The sequence below is a fragment of the Schistocerca cancellata genome, chromosome 10 (assembly GCF_023864275.1).
Source record: "Schistocerca cancellata isolate TAMUIC-IGC-003103 chromosome 10, iqSchCanc2.1, whole genome shotgun sequence".
Lineage (NCBI taxonomy): Eukaryota > Metazoa > Arthropoda > Insecta > Orthoptera > Acrididae > Schistocerca > Schistocerca cancellata.
Genome location: NC_064635.1, coordinates 35,162,827 through 35,180,187, shown reverse-complemented (window position 1 = coordinate 35,180,187; position 17,361 = coordinate 35,162,827). Strand labels below are relative to the sequence as shown.

The 17,361-nt window shown below is 42.4% G+C and overlaps 1 protein-coding gene across 1 annotated transcript in view; it reads left to right on the top strand.

Annotated features, from left to right (window-relative positions):
* LOC126106834 (uncharacterized) overlaps window positions 1-15,941 on the top strand; it is an 85,502-nt gene extending 69,561 nt beyond the window's left edge. The window contains exons 8-10 of the mRNA XM_049913232.1: window positions 4,655-4,740; window positions 7,794-7,947; window positions 14,590-15,941. Of these exons, the coding sequence (XP_049769189.1) occupies window positions 4,655-4,740; window positions 7,794-7,947; window positions 14,590-14,702 (353 nt within the window). The 3' untranslated portion in view covers window positions 14,703-15,941. The remainder of the gene's footprint in view (window positions 1-4,654; window positions 4,741-7,793; window positions 7,948-14,589) is intronic.
* The last annotated feature ends 1,420 nt before the right edge of the window (window positions 15,942-17,361 follow it).

Sequence of the window (17,361 nt, the reverse complement as noted above, 5' to 3'; positions counted from 1 at the left end):
GGTAACCTGAATCCACCCAGCTTTTGCTCCCATACAACAAAGTTGGTCGAAAGATTGAACGGTGCACAGATAACTTAGTCTTGGTACTGACTTCCTTCTTGCAGAAGAGAGTAGATCGTAGCTGAGCGCTCACTACATTAGCTTTGCTACACCTCGCTTCCAGTTCTTTCACTATGTTGCCATCCTGTGAGAATATGCATCCTAAGTACTTGAAACCGTCCACCTGTTCTAACTTTGTTCCTCCTATTTGGCACTCAATCCGTTTATATTTCTTTCCCACTGACATTACTTTCGTTTGGAGATGCTAATCTTCATACCATAGTCCTTACATTTCTGATCTAGCTCTGAAATATTACTTTGCAAATTTTCAATCGAATCTGCCATCACAACTAAGTCATCCGCATATGCGAGACTGCTTATTTTGTGTTCACGTATCTTAATCTCACCCAGCCAATCTATTGTTTTCAACATATGATTCATATATAATATGAACAACAGTGGAGACAGGTTGCAGCCTTGTCTTACCCCTGAAACTACTCTAAACCATGAACTCAATTTACCGTCAACTCTAACTGCTGCCTGAGCATCCATGTAAAGACCTTTAATTGCTTGCAAAAGTTTGCCTCCTATTCCATAATCTTGTAGAACAGACAATAACTTCCTCCTAGGAACCCGGTCATATGCCTTTTCTAGATCTATAAAGCATAGATACAATTCCCTGTTCCACTCATAACACTTCTCCATTATTTGCCGTAAGCTAAAGATCTGGTCCTGACAACCTCTAAGAGGCCTAAACCCACACCGATATTCGTCCAATTGGTCCTCAACTAATACTCGCACTTTCCTTTCAACAATACCTGAGAAGATTTTACCCACAACGCTGATTAAAGAGATACCTCTGTAGTTGTTACAATCTTTTCTGTTTCCATGTTTAAAGATTGGTGTGATTACTGCTTTTGTCCAGCAAGACTGAATTTTAAAAAGAAAAAAGTTTAAAAACTGTCTATATGCCTCCGGATGACCCCTAATTTCTCGTATCTTATCTTCGTAGTCCTTACACACAATGTATGTTGGCGGCAGTAGAATCGTCCAGCGGTCAGCTTCAGATGCCAGTTCTCTAAATTTTGTCAACGGTCTTCCTCCAAAAGAACGTCGCCTTCCCTCCACGGATTCTCATTTGAGTTCGCGAAGCATCTCCGTAACACTTCCGTGTTATTCAAACCTACCGGTAAGAAATCTAGCAGTCCGCCTCGGAGCTGCTTCGATGTCTTCCTTCAGTCCCACCAGCTACGGATCCCAAACACTCACCAATACTCAAGAATAGGTCGCACCGGCGCCCTATATGAGGTCTCCTTTACAGGTGAACCAACCTTTCCTAAAACTCTCCCAATAAACCGAAGTCGACCATTCTCCTTTCCTACCACAGTTTTCACATGCCCGTCTCATGTGCTATAACAGGGTACAAGTAACACTGTATCCAAACATTACAGGTTTGTCCCTCCCACATATCCGCATTAACTTACATTTTTCCACATTTAGGACTGTTGTTGTTGTGGTCTTCAGTCCTGAGACTGGTTTGATGCAGCTCTCCATGCTACTCTATCCTGTGCAAGCTTCTTCATCTCCCAGTACCTACTGCAACCTACATCCTTCTGAATCTGCTTAGTCTATTCATCTCTTGGTCTCCCCCTACGATTTTTACCCTCCACACTGCCCTCCAATACTAAATTGGTGATCCCTTGATGCCTCAGAACATGTCCTATCAACCGATCCCTTCTTCTGGTCAAGTTGTGCCACAAACTTCTCTTCTCCCCAATCCTATTCAATACTTCCTCAATAGTTATGTGATCTACCCATCTAATCTTCAGCATTCTTCTGTAGCACCACATTTCGAAAGCTTCTATTCTCTTCTTGTCCAAACTATTTACCGTCCAGGTTTCACTTCCATACATGGCTACACTCCATACAAATACTTTCAGAAATGACTTCCTGACACTTAAATCTATACTCGATGTTAACAAATTTCTCTTCTTCAGAAACGCTTTCCTTCCCATTTCCAGTCTACATTTTATATCCTCTCTACTTCGACCATCATCAGTTATTTTGCTCCCCAAATAGCAAAACGCCTTTAGTACTTTAAGTGTCTCATTTCCTAATCTAATACCCTCAACATCACCCGACTTAATTCGACTACATTCCATTATCCTCGTTTTGCTTTTGTTGATGTTCATCTTATATCCTCCCTTCAAGACACCATCCATTCCGTTCAACTGCTCTTCCAAGTCCTTTGCTGTCTCTGACAGAATTACAATGTCATCAGCGAACCTCAAAGTTTTTATTTCTTCTCCATGGACTTTAATACCTACTCCGAATTTTTCTTTTGTTTCCTTTACTGCTTGCTCAATATACAGATTGAATAACATCGGGGAGAGGCTACAACCCTGTCTCACTCCCTTCCCAACCACTGCTTCCCTTTCATGTCCCTCGACTCTTATAACTGCCGTCTGGTTTCTGTACAAATTGTAAATAGCCTTTCGCTCCCTGTATTTTACCCCTGCCATCTTTAGAATTTGAAAGAGAGTATTCCAGTCAACATTGTCAAAAGCTTTCTCTAAGTCTACAAATGCTAGAAACGTAGGTTTGCCTTTCCTTAATCTTTCTTCTAAGATAACTGGAAATTTTGTCTGAGTCTTCTTGTATCTTCCTACAGTCACTCAAAGTCGACGCCTTACTGTACACCAGGGCATCATCAGGAAACAACCACAGATTGCTGGCCACGCTGTCCGCAAAATCATAGCTCGCTACGTGAGCACATTCTGCTAGCTTGACTACCCTCCGCAATGCTCGATAGCCCCTCTCCGTCAGTACAGGGTTATTACAAATGATTGAAGCGATTTCACAGCTCTACAATAACTTTATTATTTGAGATATTTTCACAATGCTTTGCACACACATACAAAAACTCAAAAAGTTTTTTTAGGTATTCACAAATGTCCGGTATGTGCCCCTTTAGTGATTCGGCAGAGATCAAGCCGATAATCAAGTTCCTCCCACACTCGGCGCAGCATGTCCCCATCAATGAGTTCGAAAGCATCGTTGATGCGAGCTCGCAGTTCTGGCACGTTTCTCGGTAGAAGAGGTTTAAACACTGAATGTTTCACATAACCCCACAGAAAGAAATCGCATGGGGTTCAGTCGGGAGAGCGTGGAGGCCATGACATGAATTGCTGATCATGATCTCCACCACGACCGATCCATCTGTTTTCCAATCTCCTGTTTAAGAAATGCCGAACATCATGATGGAAGTGCGGTGGAGCACCATCCTGTTGTATGATGAAGTCGGCGCTGTCGGTGTCCAGTTGTGGCATGAGCCAATTTTCCAGCATGTCCAGATACACGTGTCCTGTAACGTTTTTTTCGCAGAAGAAAAAGGGGCCGTAAACTTTAAACCGTGAGATTGCACAAAACACGTTAACTTTTGGTGAATTGCGAATTTGCTGCACAAATGCGTGAGGATTCTCTACCGCCCAGATTCGCACATTGTGTCTGTTCACTTCACCATTAAGAAAAAAAATGTTGCTTCATCACTGAAAACAAGTTTCGCACTGAACGCATCCTCTTCCATCAGCTGTTGCAACCGCGCCGAAATTCGAAACGTTTGACTTTGTCATCGGGTGCCAGGGCTTGTAGCAATTGCAAACGGTAACGCTTCTGCTTTAGCCTTTTCCGTAAGATTTTCCAAACCGTCGGCTGTGGTACGTTTAGCTCCCTGCTTGCTTTATTCGTCGACTTCCGCGGGCTACGCGTGAAACTTGCCCACACGCGTTCAACCGTTTCTTCGCTCACTGCAGGCCGACCCGTTGATTTCCCCTTACAGAGGCATCCAGAAGCTTTAAACTGCACATACCATCGCCGAATGGAGTTAGCAGTTGGTGGATCTTTGTTGAACTTCGTCCTCAAGTGTCGTTGCACTGTTATGACTGACTGATGTGAGTGCATTTCAAGCACGACATACGCTTTCTCGGCTCCTGTCGCCATTTTGTCTCACTGCGCTCTCGAGCGCTCTGGTGGCAGAAACCTGAAGTGCGGCTTCAGCCGAACAAAACTTTATGAGTTTTTCTACGATCTGTAGTGTGTCGTGACCATATGTCAATTAATGGAGCTACAGTGAATTTATGAAATCGCTTCAATCATTTGTAATAGCCCTGTACATTATGTCCGCCTAGTCTCGGATTATCTGTGCTTTTTCCTTCGCGTGTCCACAATCACATCACCAACGGCCGATATGGGCAGTTTTAGAGCCGTTTAAATGCCCCTGATGGCTTTGTTACTCGGGTGACATTCAATGACTGGTCTAGTTAGAAGGCACTGTGCTCTCCGACCCACTCAGCTGTCACTACTCCACTACTTGCAACACAACCTTCCCCGTGTCCTTTTACAAAGGCATGTCCACCTCTGGTGACAACTCGTGGGAAATTCCGGATTACACAGTGGTGTCCGGACTTTTATGATCAGACAGTGTACTTGCGCCATCCGCCTTGTTGGTAGGCGAGGCATGAGCTGTTGCAGAAGCATAACTAAAACACTGAGCAGATGTTTGAACAGCACTTGACAGTGGGACCGACGTTAAATCTTTCTCGATGTTGTGTTGCAGTTGACAAGTCAATCCTGTACTTCAACATCGGCATATGGGTTGCCATGATGGCTGCCACACCGCTGCTGATGGCGGGTGTCTACACGGTAAGAGTGGTCATTTTCAGATCCAATTTCACAGGCAAATGGGCAGATTATTATTATTATCATTATTACTACTATGGATATTTTAGCCACATTCACCAAATAAAGGTCTTTGATCGTCACACCTCTATACCAATTTTATTATGACAGAAAAAAGATGTATAAATATGAAAGTAAACAAGTAAACTTTCGACTTGTTTCCCTCTCAGTTGAGTGTTAATCACTGTACGTTCACTGATAACTTTAGTCTCATCATTCAACGCGAGTTATTTCAACACCGACTCACAGGAAGGCCTCGGCGCTGGTTGGTGGCGTCACGTCAGCTAGGCACGGCGAACGCCTGGTCTGTTGCAGGCAGGAACGCCTTGGCGTGCTTATCACTATAAATCTCTTATATTTGGACAAAATGTTTAATATTGTTTTGGATTCTGCAGTTTTATTTAGATGAAAGATTTTCTTACTATCGTAAAGCTGCAAATGGAGATGATAGTTCTGTATTACTGAACCCTGTCGAAACGTATATCAATATGAGAAGATGCTTTGCCCCATTGCAAGCTTCGGAAATTTTACATTCAAGTAACTATATTTACTTGATCCACTTTGTTATCGAAACTTACCCCAACCCCCTTACAATTAACTCGTTTCTTTTATTTGTTTATTCATTTTCGTTTGACATCGTCACTGGAATGTGAACCAATTTAAATGTGTAAATGTCCAACTGTTGCCACTCATTAGATTACAGTCGTTTTCAACGAAAGGAATTCTAAACAGGAAACAAAATAGCTTCATACATCGAAAATACTGCTGAGCTTTAACTTTTTTAAACATGCACAGTAGAAAAGATAAATATTCCCCTCTTGCAACTGAAAAGAGAAACTTTATAAGATAAAAAAGTTTTATTTCATAAAACAAGTATCTCTCTTTTGCCTCTTCTTCTGTCCCCCACCCCGTCCCCCAACGTGTACAATAGCAATATATTTCACTAACATTCAGTGCTCCTCAGCCCATAGTCAACCAAGATACAGGGTGTTTTAAAAATGACCGGTATATTTGAAACGGCAATAAAAACTAAACGAGCAGCGATAGAAATACACCGTTTGTTGCAATATGCTTGGGACAACAGTACATTTTCAGGCGGACAAACTTTCGAAATTACAGTAGTTACAATTTTCAACAACAGATGGCGCTGCAAATGATGTGAAAGATATAGAAGACAACGCAGTCTGTGGGTGCGCCATTCTGTACGTCGTCTTTCTGCTGTAAGCGTGTGCTGTTCACAACGTGCAAGTGTGCTGTAGACAACATGGTTTATTCCTTAGAACAGAGGATTTTTCTGGTGTTGGAATTCCACCGCCTAGAACACAGTGTTGTTGAAACAAGACGAAGTTTTCAACGGAGGTTTAATGTAACCAAAGGACCGAAAAGCGATACAATAAAGGATCTGTTTGAAAAATTTCAACGGACTGGGAACGTGACGGATGAACATGCTGGAAAGGTAGGGCGACCGCGTACGGCAACCACAGAGGGCAACGCGCAGCTAGTGCAGCAGGTGATCCGACAGCGGCCTCGGGTTTCCGTTCGCCGTGTTGCAGCTGCGGTCCAAATGACGCCAACGTCCACGTATCGTCTCATGCGCCAGAGTTTACACCTCTATCCATACAAAATTCAAACGCGGCAACCCCTCAGCGCCGCTACCATTGCTGCACGAGAGACATTCGCTAACTATATAGTGCACAGGATTGATGGCGGCGATATGCATGTGGGCAGCATTTGGTTTACTGACGAAGCTTATTTTTACCTGGACGGCTTCTTCAATAAACAGAACTGGCGCATATGGGGAACCGAAAAGCCCCATGTTGCAGTCATATCGTCCCTGCATCCTCAAAAAGTACTGGTCTGGGCCGCCATTTCTTCCAAAGGAATCATTGACCCATTTTTCAGATCCGAAACGATTACTGCATCACGCTATCTGGACATTCTTCGTGAATTTGTGGCGGTACAAACTGCCTTAGACGACACTGCGAACACCTCGTGGTTTATGCAAGATGGTGCCCGGCCACATCGCACGGCCGACGTCTTTAATTTCCTGAATGAATATTTCGATGATCGTGTGATTGCTTTGGGCTATCCGAAACATACAGGAGGCGGCGTGGATTGGTCTCCCTATTCGCCAGACATGAACCCCTGTGACTTCTTTCTGTGGGGACACTTGAAAGACCAGGTGTACCGCCAGAATCCAGAAACAATTGAACAGCTGAAGCAGTACATCTCATCTGCATGTGAAGCCATTCCGCCAGACACGTTGTCAAAGGTTTCGGGTAATTTCATTCAGAGACTACGCCATATTATTGCTACGCATGGTGGATATGTGGAAAATATCGTACTATAGAGTTTCCCAGATCGCAGCGCAATCTGTTGTTGAAAATTGTAACTACTGTAATTTCGAAAGTTTGTCTGCCTGAAAATGTACTGTTGAGCCAAGCATATTGCAACAAACGGTGTATTTCTATCGCTGCTCGTTTAGTTTTTATTGCCGTTTCAAATATACCGGTCATTTTTGAAACACCCTGTACCTAAAGAAGAGCACCAATATGTTCACAGTTCCTTGTAAAAGCAACCCAGTACAAACTTAACTTCCTTAGATTTACAAATAAGGTAAAGAAGCGCGAATTCTGTTGGTGCCGGACCGTGAAGTTGTTTTTGTATGTCAATCCTTAAAACAGGTGGAAATTTAAGTTCAGGTGTACACTATTTTTTAAGAAGTGTAATGAACTGCACAATTAATTGATTGCAGAAATCTCTCGGAACAATGTGTGTTGGTCAACTAACGCCAGTAGTTCCACATTTTCCTGTGTCAGAGAGGGAGACGCCAGCATTGTGAGTACGCCTGCAACAGACCTGGCGTTCCCCGTGCCTAGCTGACGTGACGTCACGAACAAGCGCCGAGGCCTTGCTTTGAGTCGGCGTTGGTTGTTTCAGGGTATGAAGCAAGGCTCGCAGCTTGTTACTGGGGACAGTGTTTAGATGTGTGATCGGTTCCTTCTGTCGCTGGCCAGGAATCGGCGGGCATGGTGACGGCGTGGCTCGTGGCCGAGACTCTGCTCCTTACGGTCGCCGCGGCGAGTACGTTGGCGACAGCGACCTTCATGTTCCACGTCATCCCCGTCCAGATCCCCATCGTCACGCTGCTCAACATGGCCATACACCTCGGTAAGCACAACAACTGACTCGGCATGTAACAAAGTAAAAAATATCCCTCGGTGAAATTAAAAGTCGACTTAGAAGAGATAGGGCATCCAGAGAACGACTTGTACGAATATCGAGAGCTCAGATGGAAACCCAGTTCTAAGCAAAGAAGGGAAAGCAGAAAGGTGGAACGAGTATATAGAGGGTCTTTACAAGGGCGATGTACTTGAGGACAATATTAGAAAATGGAAGAGGATGTAGATGAAGAATAATGGGAGATATGATACAGCGTGAAGAGTTTGCCAGAGCACTGAAAGACCTGAGCCGAAACGTGGCCCCGGGAGTAGACAACATTCCATTAGAACTACTGACGGCCTCGGGAGAGCCAGTCCAGACAAAACTCTACCATCTGGTGAGCAATATGTATGAGACAGGCGAAATACCGTCAGGCTTCAAGAAGAATATAATAATTCCAATCCCAAAGAAAGCAGGTGTTGACAGATGTCAAAATTACCGAACTATGAGTTTAATAAGTCACGGCTGCAAAATACTAACGCGAATTCTCTACAGACGAATGGAAAAACTGGTAGAAGCCGACCTCGGGGAAGATCAGTTTGCATTCTGTAGAAATATTGGAACACGTGAGGCAATACTGACCCTACGACTTATCTTAGAAGAAAGATTAAGAAAAGGCAAACCTACGTTTCTAGCATTTGTAGACTTAGAGAAAGCTTTTGACAATGTTGACTGGAACACTCTCTTTCAAATTCTGAAGGTGGCAGGGGTAAAATACAGGGAGCGAAAGGCTATTTACAATTTGTACAGAAACCAGATAACAGATATAAGAGTCGAGGGACATGAAAGGGAAGCAGTGGTTGGGAAGGCAGTTCCACAGGGTTGTAGCCTCTCCCCGATGTTATTCAATCTGTATATTGAGCAAGCAGTAAAGGAAACAAAAAAAATTCGGTGTAGGTATTAGAATCCATGGAGAAGAAATAAAAATTTTGAGATTCGCTGATGACATTGTGATTCTGTCAGAGACAGCAAAGAACTTGGAAGAACATGTGAACGAAATGGATAGTGTTTTGAAAGGAGGATATAAGATGAACATCAACAAAAGCAAAACGAGGATTATGGAATGTAGTCGAATTACGTCGGGTGATGCTGAGGGAATTAGATTAGGAAATGAGACACTTAAAGTAGTAAAGGAGTTTTGCTATTTCGGGAGCAAAATAACTGATGATGGTCGAAGGAGAGAGGATATAAAATGTAGACTGGCAATGGCAAGGAAAGCGTTTCTGAAGAAGAGAAATTTGTTAACATGGAGTATTGATTTAAGTGTCAGGAAGTCGTTTCTGAAAGTATTTGTATGGAGCGTAGCCATGTATGGAAGTGAAACATGGACGATAAATAGTTTGGACAAGAAGAGAATAGAAGCTTTTGAAATGTGGTGCTACAGAAGAATGCTGAAGATGAGATGGGTAGATCACATATCTAATGAGGAGGTATCGAATAGGATTGGGGAGAAGAGAAGTTTGTGGCACAACTTGATTAAAAGAAGGGATCGATTGGTAGGACATGATCTGAGACATCAAGGGATCACCAATTTAGTACTGGAGGGCAGAGTGGAGGGTAAAAATCGTAGAGGCAGAGCAAGAGATGAATACACTAAGCAGATTCAGAGGGATGTAGGTTGCAGTAGGTACTGGGAGATGAAGAAGCTTGCACAGGATAGAGTAGCATGGAGAGCTGCAACAAATCAGCCTCAGGACTGAAGATCACAACAACAACAGGGCATCCAGAATCAGAATTTATTGGAGGACTTAAGATCAAGTAAGGCAGAAGGGATAGATAACATTCGATTAGAATTTCTTAAATCATGGAGAAGTGACAACAAAACGAAAGTTCACGTTGGTGTTTACAGGACATGACTCTGACGACATGCCGTCTGACTTTCGGAAAAATGTCATCTACACAATATCAGGACGTTATCCATTCGGTTACGCCATAGTGGTATGATTTGTGTCTTTTGCCTTGGGTATCCACGCAATTCCGAAGATAGCAAGAGCTGACAAGTGCGAGAATGATCGCTGAATCAGCTTAACAGCTCACACATCCAAGATGCTGACAAGAATAATACACAGAAGATTGGAAAAGAAAATTGAGGAACTGTTGGATGGCGATTAGCTTGGCTTCAAGAAAAGATAAAGGCAGCAGAGAGGCAATTCTGAAGTTGCTGTTGATAATGGAAGAAGACTAAAGAAAAATCAAGACACGTTCATAGGATTTGTCGACCTGGAAAAAGCGTTCGACAATGTAAAGTTGTACAATATATTCGAAATTCTGAGAAAAATAGGGGGAAATCTATGGGGAGAGACGGGTAATATACAAATGTGTACAAGATTCGAGAGGGAATAAGAAGAGTGGACGACCAAGAACGAAGTGCTCGGATTAAAAAAAGGACTGTAAGAGATGATGATGCCGATTATATGATGGTGCCGATGATGATGATGCCGATGATGATGATGCCGATGATGATGATGATGTCTGGTTTGTGGGGTATTCAACTGTGCGGTCATCAGCGCCCGTACAAAGTCCCTATTTTTACGCAGTCCAATTTTTACACAGTCCAATCGAGCCACTGTCATGAGTGATGATGATGAGGATGAAATGTTGAGGACAACACAAACACCCAGTTCCCTGGCAGAGAAAACCCCCAACCCGGCCGAGAATCGAAATTGGGACCACGTAATCCAGAGGCAGCAATGCTAGCCACCAGACCACGTGGTGTAAGAGAGGGACATAGTCTTTCGCCCCTACTGTTCGATCTGTACGTCTAAGAAGCATTGATGGAAATAAAGAAAAAGGTTCAGAAGTGAAATCGAAATTCAAAGTGTAAAGGTATCAATGATAGGATTCGCTCATGACATTGCTATCCTAAGTGGAAGTGAAGAAACATTACATGACATGCTGAATGGAACGAACAGTCTAATGCGTTCAGAATATGGTATGAGAGTAAATCGAAGAAAGACGAAAGTTGTGAGAAGTAGCAGAAATGAGAACAGCGAGGAACTTAACATCGGGATTGTTGGTCACGAAGTAGATGAAGTTAAGGAATTCTACTAGCTAGGCAGCAAAATAACCACTGACGAACGGAGCAAGGACATCAAAAGCAGACCGGCACTGAAAAAAAAAGGGCATTCCTGGCCAAGAGAAGTCTACTAGTGTTAAAAATAGGCCTTAATTTGAGGAAGAAATTTCTGAGAATGTACGTTTGGAGCACAGCATTGTATGGTAGTGAAACATTGTAGGAAACCACGAACGAGAGAACCGAAGCATTTGAGATTTGGTGCTTCAGACGAATGTTGAAAATGAGCTGAACTGATAAGATAAGGAATGAGTTAGTTTTCGAATGTTATCGTGTTCAGATTCATATTAAATTTTAGTGCAGTAATGTCGCTGTATACGATTGAATCCTATTGTTTAGAAGTATGTCGTCTTCTCACGTAAATAGTAGTGAGAGCCGCAAGTTTTCAGACAAATTAAAAGCAAAATACCTATGCTTTGTATTTAGAAGAAATGAAAGTTAAGCTAAATTTGCTGTGTGGGAGGGCTGTCAGCTGCGTTATGAATTACAAGGGTGGTGTGGACTTGGAAAGACATCTTAGCGCAGAGAAACTTAGGATGGTATGAGCCAAACCACGTCTGCCTCACTGCTAGATTTTGTTACTATAAAACAGACGTCTGGAGTTAGATAAGTTCAAGCCACACAACCAAACTGGCATACCACGTAATTTTGCACCACCCTTCGCACAAATCGACTCCTCTTTCCTGGCATACTGAAATAAAACAATAGATGCAATCAAATCAAACGTGACCTTTCATCAATTAAGGCATTACACGTATAAATCGAGAATCACACGTCATATGCATGTTTACTCATAAATACAGGGCTATTACAAATGATTGAAGCGATTTCATAAATTCACTGTAGCTCCATTCATTGACATATGGTCACGACACACTACAGATACGTAGAAAAACTCATAAAGTTTTGTTCGGCTGAAGCCGCACTTCAGGTTTCTGCCGTCAGAGCGCTCGAGAGCGCAGTGAGACAAAATGGCGACAGGAGCCAAGAAAGCGTATGTCGTGCTTGAAATGCACTCACATAAGTCAGTCATAACAGTGCAACGACACTTCAGGACGAAGTTCAACAAAGATCCACCAACTGCTAACTCTATTCGGCGATGGAAGCGCAGTTTAAAGCTTCTGGATGCCTCTGTAAGGGGAAATCAACGGGTCGGCCTGCAGTGAGCGAAGAAACGGTTGAACGCGTGCGGGCAAGTTTCACGCGTAGCCCGCGGAAAATTGGCTCATGGCACAACTGGAGACCGACAGCGCCGACTTCATCTTTCAACAGGATGGTGCTCCACCGCACTTCCATCATGATGTTCGGCATTTCTTAAACAGGAGATTGGAAAACCGATGGATCGGTCGTGGTGGAGATCATGATCAGCAATTCATGTCATGGCCTCCACGCTCTCCCGACTTAACCCCATGCGATTTCTTTCTATGGGGTTATGTGAAAGATTCAGTGTTTAAACCTCCTCTACTAAGAAACGTGCCGGAACTGCGAGCTCGCATCAACGATGCTTTCGAACTCATTGATGGGGACATGCTGCGCCGAGTGTGGGAGGAACTTGATTATCGGCTTGATATCTGCCGAATCACTAAAGGGGCACATATCGAACATTTGTGAATGCCTAAAAAAACTTTTTGAGTTTTTGTATGTGTGTGCAAAGCATTGTGAAAATATCTCAAACAATAAAGTTATTGTAGAGCTGTGAAATCGCTTCAATCATTTGTAATAACCCTGTAAATTATTTCTGGCATATTTTATCATGACACAGTTCGATTCTAACCCCATCGAAAATTTTAGACATGTCCTGCCATCTGTGAGTAAGATGTAGAACTTTTTGCATTCCGTAAGAATCGTGCCATCGCAGACTAGAATGAATCGTGAAAGAATCGTAGGAATCGATTCGCAATGAACTGTAGGAATCGAATCGGGAAAAACAATCGTGTTGCCCAACTCTACTCTGTGACGCCATTGCCACAATCGGCAGGGGCTTCGTTAGGTTACCACAGCGGTAGGCCTGTAACGTTTCTGGAGCTGCTGTGAGCGAACGTCGCGAAGACCGCGATGACGCAGCAGCTGAGACTGCGTCTTGCACATTCACTTTTTTTCAGTCATCAGCTCCGTCGCGATGCGACTAGCCACGAATTCCTCTCCTGCGCCAAACTTTTCATATCAGAGTAAAGCCTGCACCCTACGTTGTCTACTATTTGGTGGTCGTATTCCAGTCCTGGTCTTCCCCTACAATTGTAACCCTCTACATCTCCCACTAGTACCACGGAAGTTTTCCCCTGATGCCTTAACTTATGTTCTATAAACCACACCGTTCTTATTGTCAATATTTTACACATGTTCATTTCTTCGCCGATTTTGCGGAAAACAGGGTTTTTGTAATTTCACCATGAGGGTTTAAAAAATTACAAAACCGTTTTCCATCCCCCTTAAAGGGGGTAGGACGTCAAACGGGCCGACTTGGAGCAGGAGAGGCATCACAGGACATTTTTATTTCCAGTGTCTATACTTTCACAAATAAAGTCATAAAACTTTGTCAGCATCACCAGGAAGGATTCAGGATTCACACTCATTTCAGTGGAAGTTCGAAAACATAACAAAATAATTTTTTTTTATATGTGAAATTTCATCATTTTTTCACTTACTTTGCCTTTGTTGCTATAGGTACACTTTTGTTCATAAGTTCGAGAAATTCTTCGATGAATTTTGCACAGCATACATACCATGCTTACAGGTGTATGAAACTCTAGAATTTATTTAATTTGTGAGAAAACGAATGAACTGTTATATTTTAAACTTCATGTTTAGAAAAAACACAAATTTTATAGTTAATTACTTCAATTTTTACCACAGTTTTTAATAGATGTGGAAAATTCTAGAGTTTCATACACCTTTAAGTATGGTTTGTATGCTCTGCAAAATTGATCGAAGAATCTCTCTTACTTATGAGGAAAAGTGTTCCTATAGCAACAAATGCTGCCATGTAAAGAAAATTATTTCGTTATGTTTTCGAACTTCCACTGCTATTAGTGCGAATTCTGGATCCTTCCTGGTCATGCTGACAAAGTTTTATGAATTTATTTGTAAAAGTATAAACAGTGGAAATTAAAATGTCCTGTGGTGCCTCTCCTGCTCCAAGTCGGCCCGTTTGACGTCCTACCCCCTTTAAACCTCTGTCCGCTCCTCCGCTCTCTTCGACAAGGCCATTGGTAGAATGAGGGTAACTTCTTATGCCGTAAGTCTTCGGCCGCCACTGCTGATAATTCTTATTGAAAAATTAAGCAGCGACGGCGTTGGAACCCGGAACGTTTTTGATTACAATGAAAGGCGCTGCCCCTCTTCCACGCGTGCAATATTCTTACGAAAACTGAACGCCACTAATAGCAAGACTGGAAACGATAGTGATGCAGTGACTTGTTGGCTCATGACACCTGCCTCGGACGTTCAGTTCTCCGACTAGTAGCTCAAGCTGTCGATGACCATTTGTCTATCATCCAAGCTATTCTGTTCTGTTGCAGGCCTTAACATCTACTACTTGATGGTGGTGGTCAACTTTCGCCGACAGCTGACAACCAAGGAAGGAGACGAGGAGGACGACGACGACAAGCTGGTTGAACAGGTGGTAGTGTGACAAGGCAGAAGGCAGGGTGCGTTCGGACTGGGTACTTGGGCCTGGTGTGAGGTCCACCTAGATTTCGTTTTCGTCTCAACAGCTCTCTAAGTGTACGTAGCGTGTGTAGGCATGCAACGTGGGTGCTGGCCACCGACGATATATCAATAAATAATGTAGCATTATAAATCTGATATAATTAATTTTCCCTCGAGACGTTTGAGTTTCATCTTTATCTACGATAATAATGGAAGCTGAAAAAATTAATTTAAATTTGTGCCGTGGCCAGGTCTCCTTGCTTACTAGGCAGGCATGCTATTACAACACGACGAAACTATAGTTAACGTAACTCTACAGACTAGTTAGGAAGGGCATTGGGCAAGGGGGTCCATACAAGTACGTTAGCTATAGGGCTGTGTTGATGTAATGACTATCGTACCTGCCTAGTACGCAAGGAGGCCCGGCTTCAAGTCCCAGCCATGATACAAGTTTTAATTCATTTCTTCAGCTTCCGTCATTAATGTAATATTAGTTCTGCAATATCTGCTAACATATTTGTAAGTACGAATTCTTAAAAGATCACTCTACAGAATGTCTAACTCCTCATGAAACTACATATATAAACAATTTTAAGCTTGAGTGTATCAGTTTCTTAGTTATTTATTACTTTTTACTGTTAACTGAAATGAATACAGCAGGTCGGGCCACTTCCAAGATCTGACTGAAATTACATGAGAGCTCGTCGAGTTGAATTATCACACTGTTTGCGACTAAGGGAGTTTCACACAGCTTATAACACATTTCCAATGAGATCGGTAGTAACAGCTCTTGAGAAAGAAGGCGTCGGTACATCCCATGTTTCAATACTGGTGAATGTAAGCGTTAATGCTGGAGCTTTATGAGAAAGAATCCCAGCAAGGAGATCACATATTAGTTAGGTTGGAGGAAGCCTTCAGAACGTCCAACTACGAAAACGAAGTAGAAATAAATACAGCACCAGGTAGCATAAACTTATTTAAAGAAGGTAAGGAGATTAAGTCATGAAAATCCGATGCATTTTTAAGACAGAACGGAGATGTGGAAGCACCATGTAACCTATCTTCCAGAATTTTATCTATTTCTCTATGCCATTATTTTATTTTCGTCTAGTTTAGTTACTAATGTCCTAACATTAGCGTTGTAAGAAACACTGTATCTTTAAGGCTTGTGAAATTACTAATTACTGAAGAAAATGTATTTGAAATTAAAACTGTTAACAAAGAAGAATTGTTCTTTTCTATTTCATTTGATTCATTTATGCATAACTGCATGAAATAAGCAAAAAATTTAGTGTCTGTTGAAAAAAATGCAATAAAAATTACCAGATAACTATGAGGTTTCCTACACATGATTAATCATGCCAGCGTTTCTTAATCTTTTTGGTGAGTGGAATCATTTCTAATGCCCACTTTTATCGTGTACACTCTGGTTTGTTTCTACAGTACGTTATTAACGCTACGTTATGTACTCTGATTATCTGTGATAAAAACGGCAAATTTGCTTGAAAACTTAATTTCAAAATTAAATCAAAAACTCGCAAACAATTTAAATTTAATATAACATAATCAAACAGGACATTTAAATTTTAATTTTTACTTGATGGTTGATGGCTGTTCTTATTTTCGCCGATACGCTTAATATTACGCTTTGTGAAATAAAGTAGAAGTTCGTTATCAAGTTTGTTGTGATATTTAATTTTTGTCGACACACAGGCTGAGAAACCTCTTTCGCCCGTAGTTGCGAATGGTAAATGAAACAACACGGCCTTTTACAACCCGATGATAAACAGAACTGTCGATGTTGCATCGTGTCGACTATTCAAATTAATAAGTGGAATTTGGGCTTAGTTGTTGTTCCGTTCTTTTAAAATTTTTTCCGCAAAACTTTTTTTCTTGATTCTTCTAAAAAAGGCGTCTAACTCTGGTAAAGCTGCTGAGTGAACTCTATGGGTCTCCAGGATCCCACGGAGCAAGCCACAAAGGAGAGCGCCTGAACACTCTACTTCCCGTTCAACATACAAGTGATGAGGTTTGCTAGCCAGCAGGTGCTACGTTGACAGTAGCTAAGTTTGGCGTTCTGCGGATTGTCTGGACATAGAGCGACTAGCGGACTAATAAATCTAAATCCAAAGGACAGCTAACTGAAAAAAAAAACACGTGGTACAAGGTGCCTAAAACTAGTTGACCTATCAGTGAAGACAACTCAACGGGTCTCTACTGGTAGCGTTCTCGCTTCCCGAGCCCGGGGTCCCGGGTTCGATTCCCGGCGGGGTCAGGGATTTTCACCTGCCTCGAGATGACTGGGTGTTTGTGTTGTCCTCATCATTTCATCATCATCCAGGACAGTGGCGAAATTGGACTGAGCAAAGGTTGGGAAATTGTACGGGCGCTGATAACCACGCAGTTGAGCGCCCCACAAACCAAACATCATCATCATCCTCATCACGGGTCTCTACTGTAATAATGAGAGAGAGAAGTGCACATTGGTGGCTGAAAAGCTAATATGAGAAGGATAGGGCCTACTCTGCAAAAAAAACCATTTTTGCCTGTTGTAGCTCTTGTTATTTTGCGTGCTTCCTTACAGAACTTTGAAAGAAATTCCGCCTCATGCAAGACTACTATACAGCTTTGTTATTCCACAA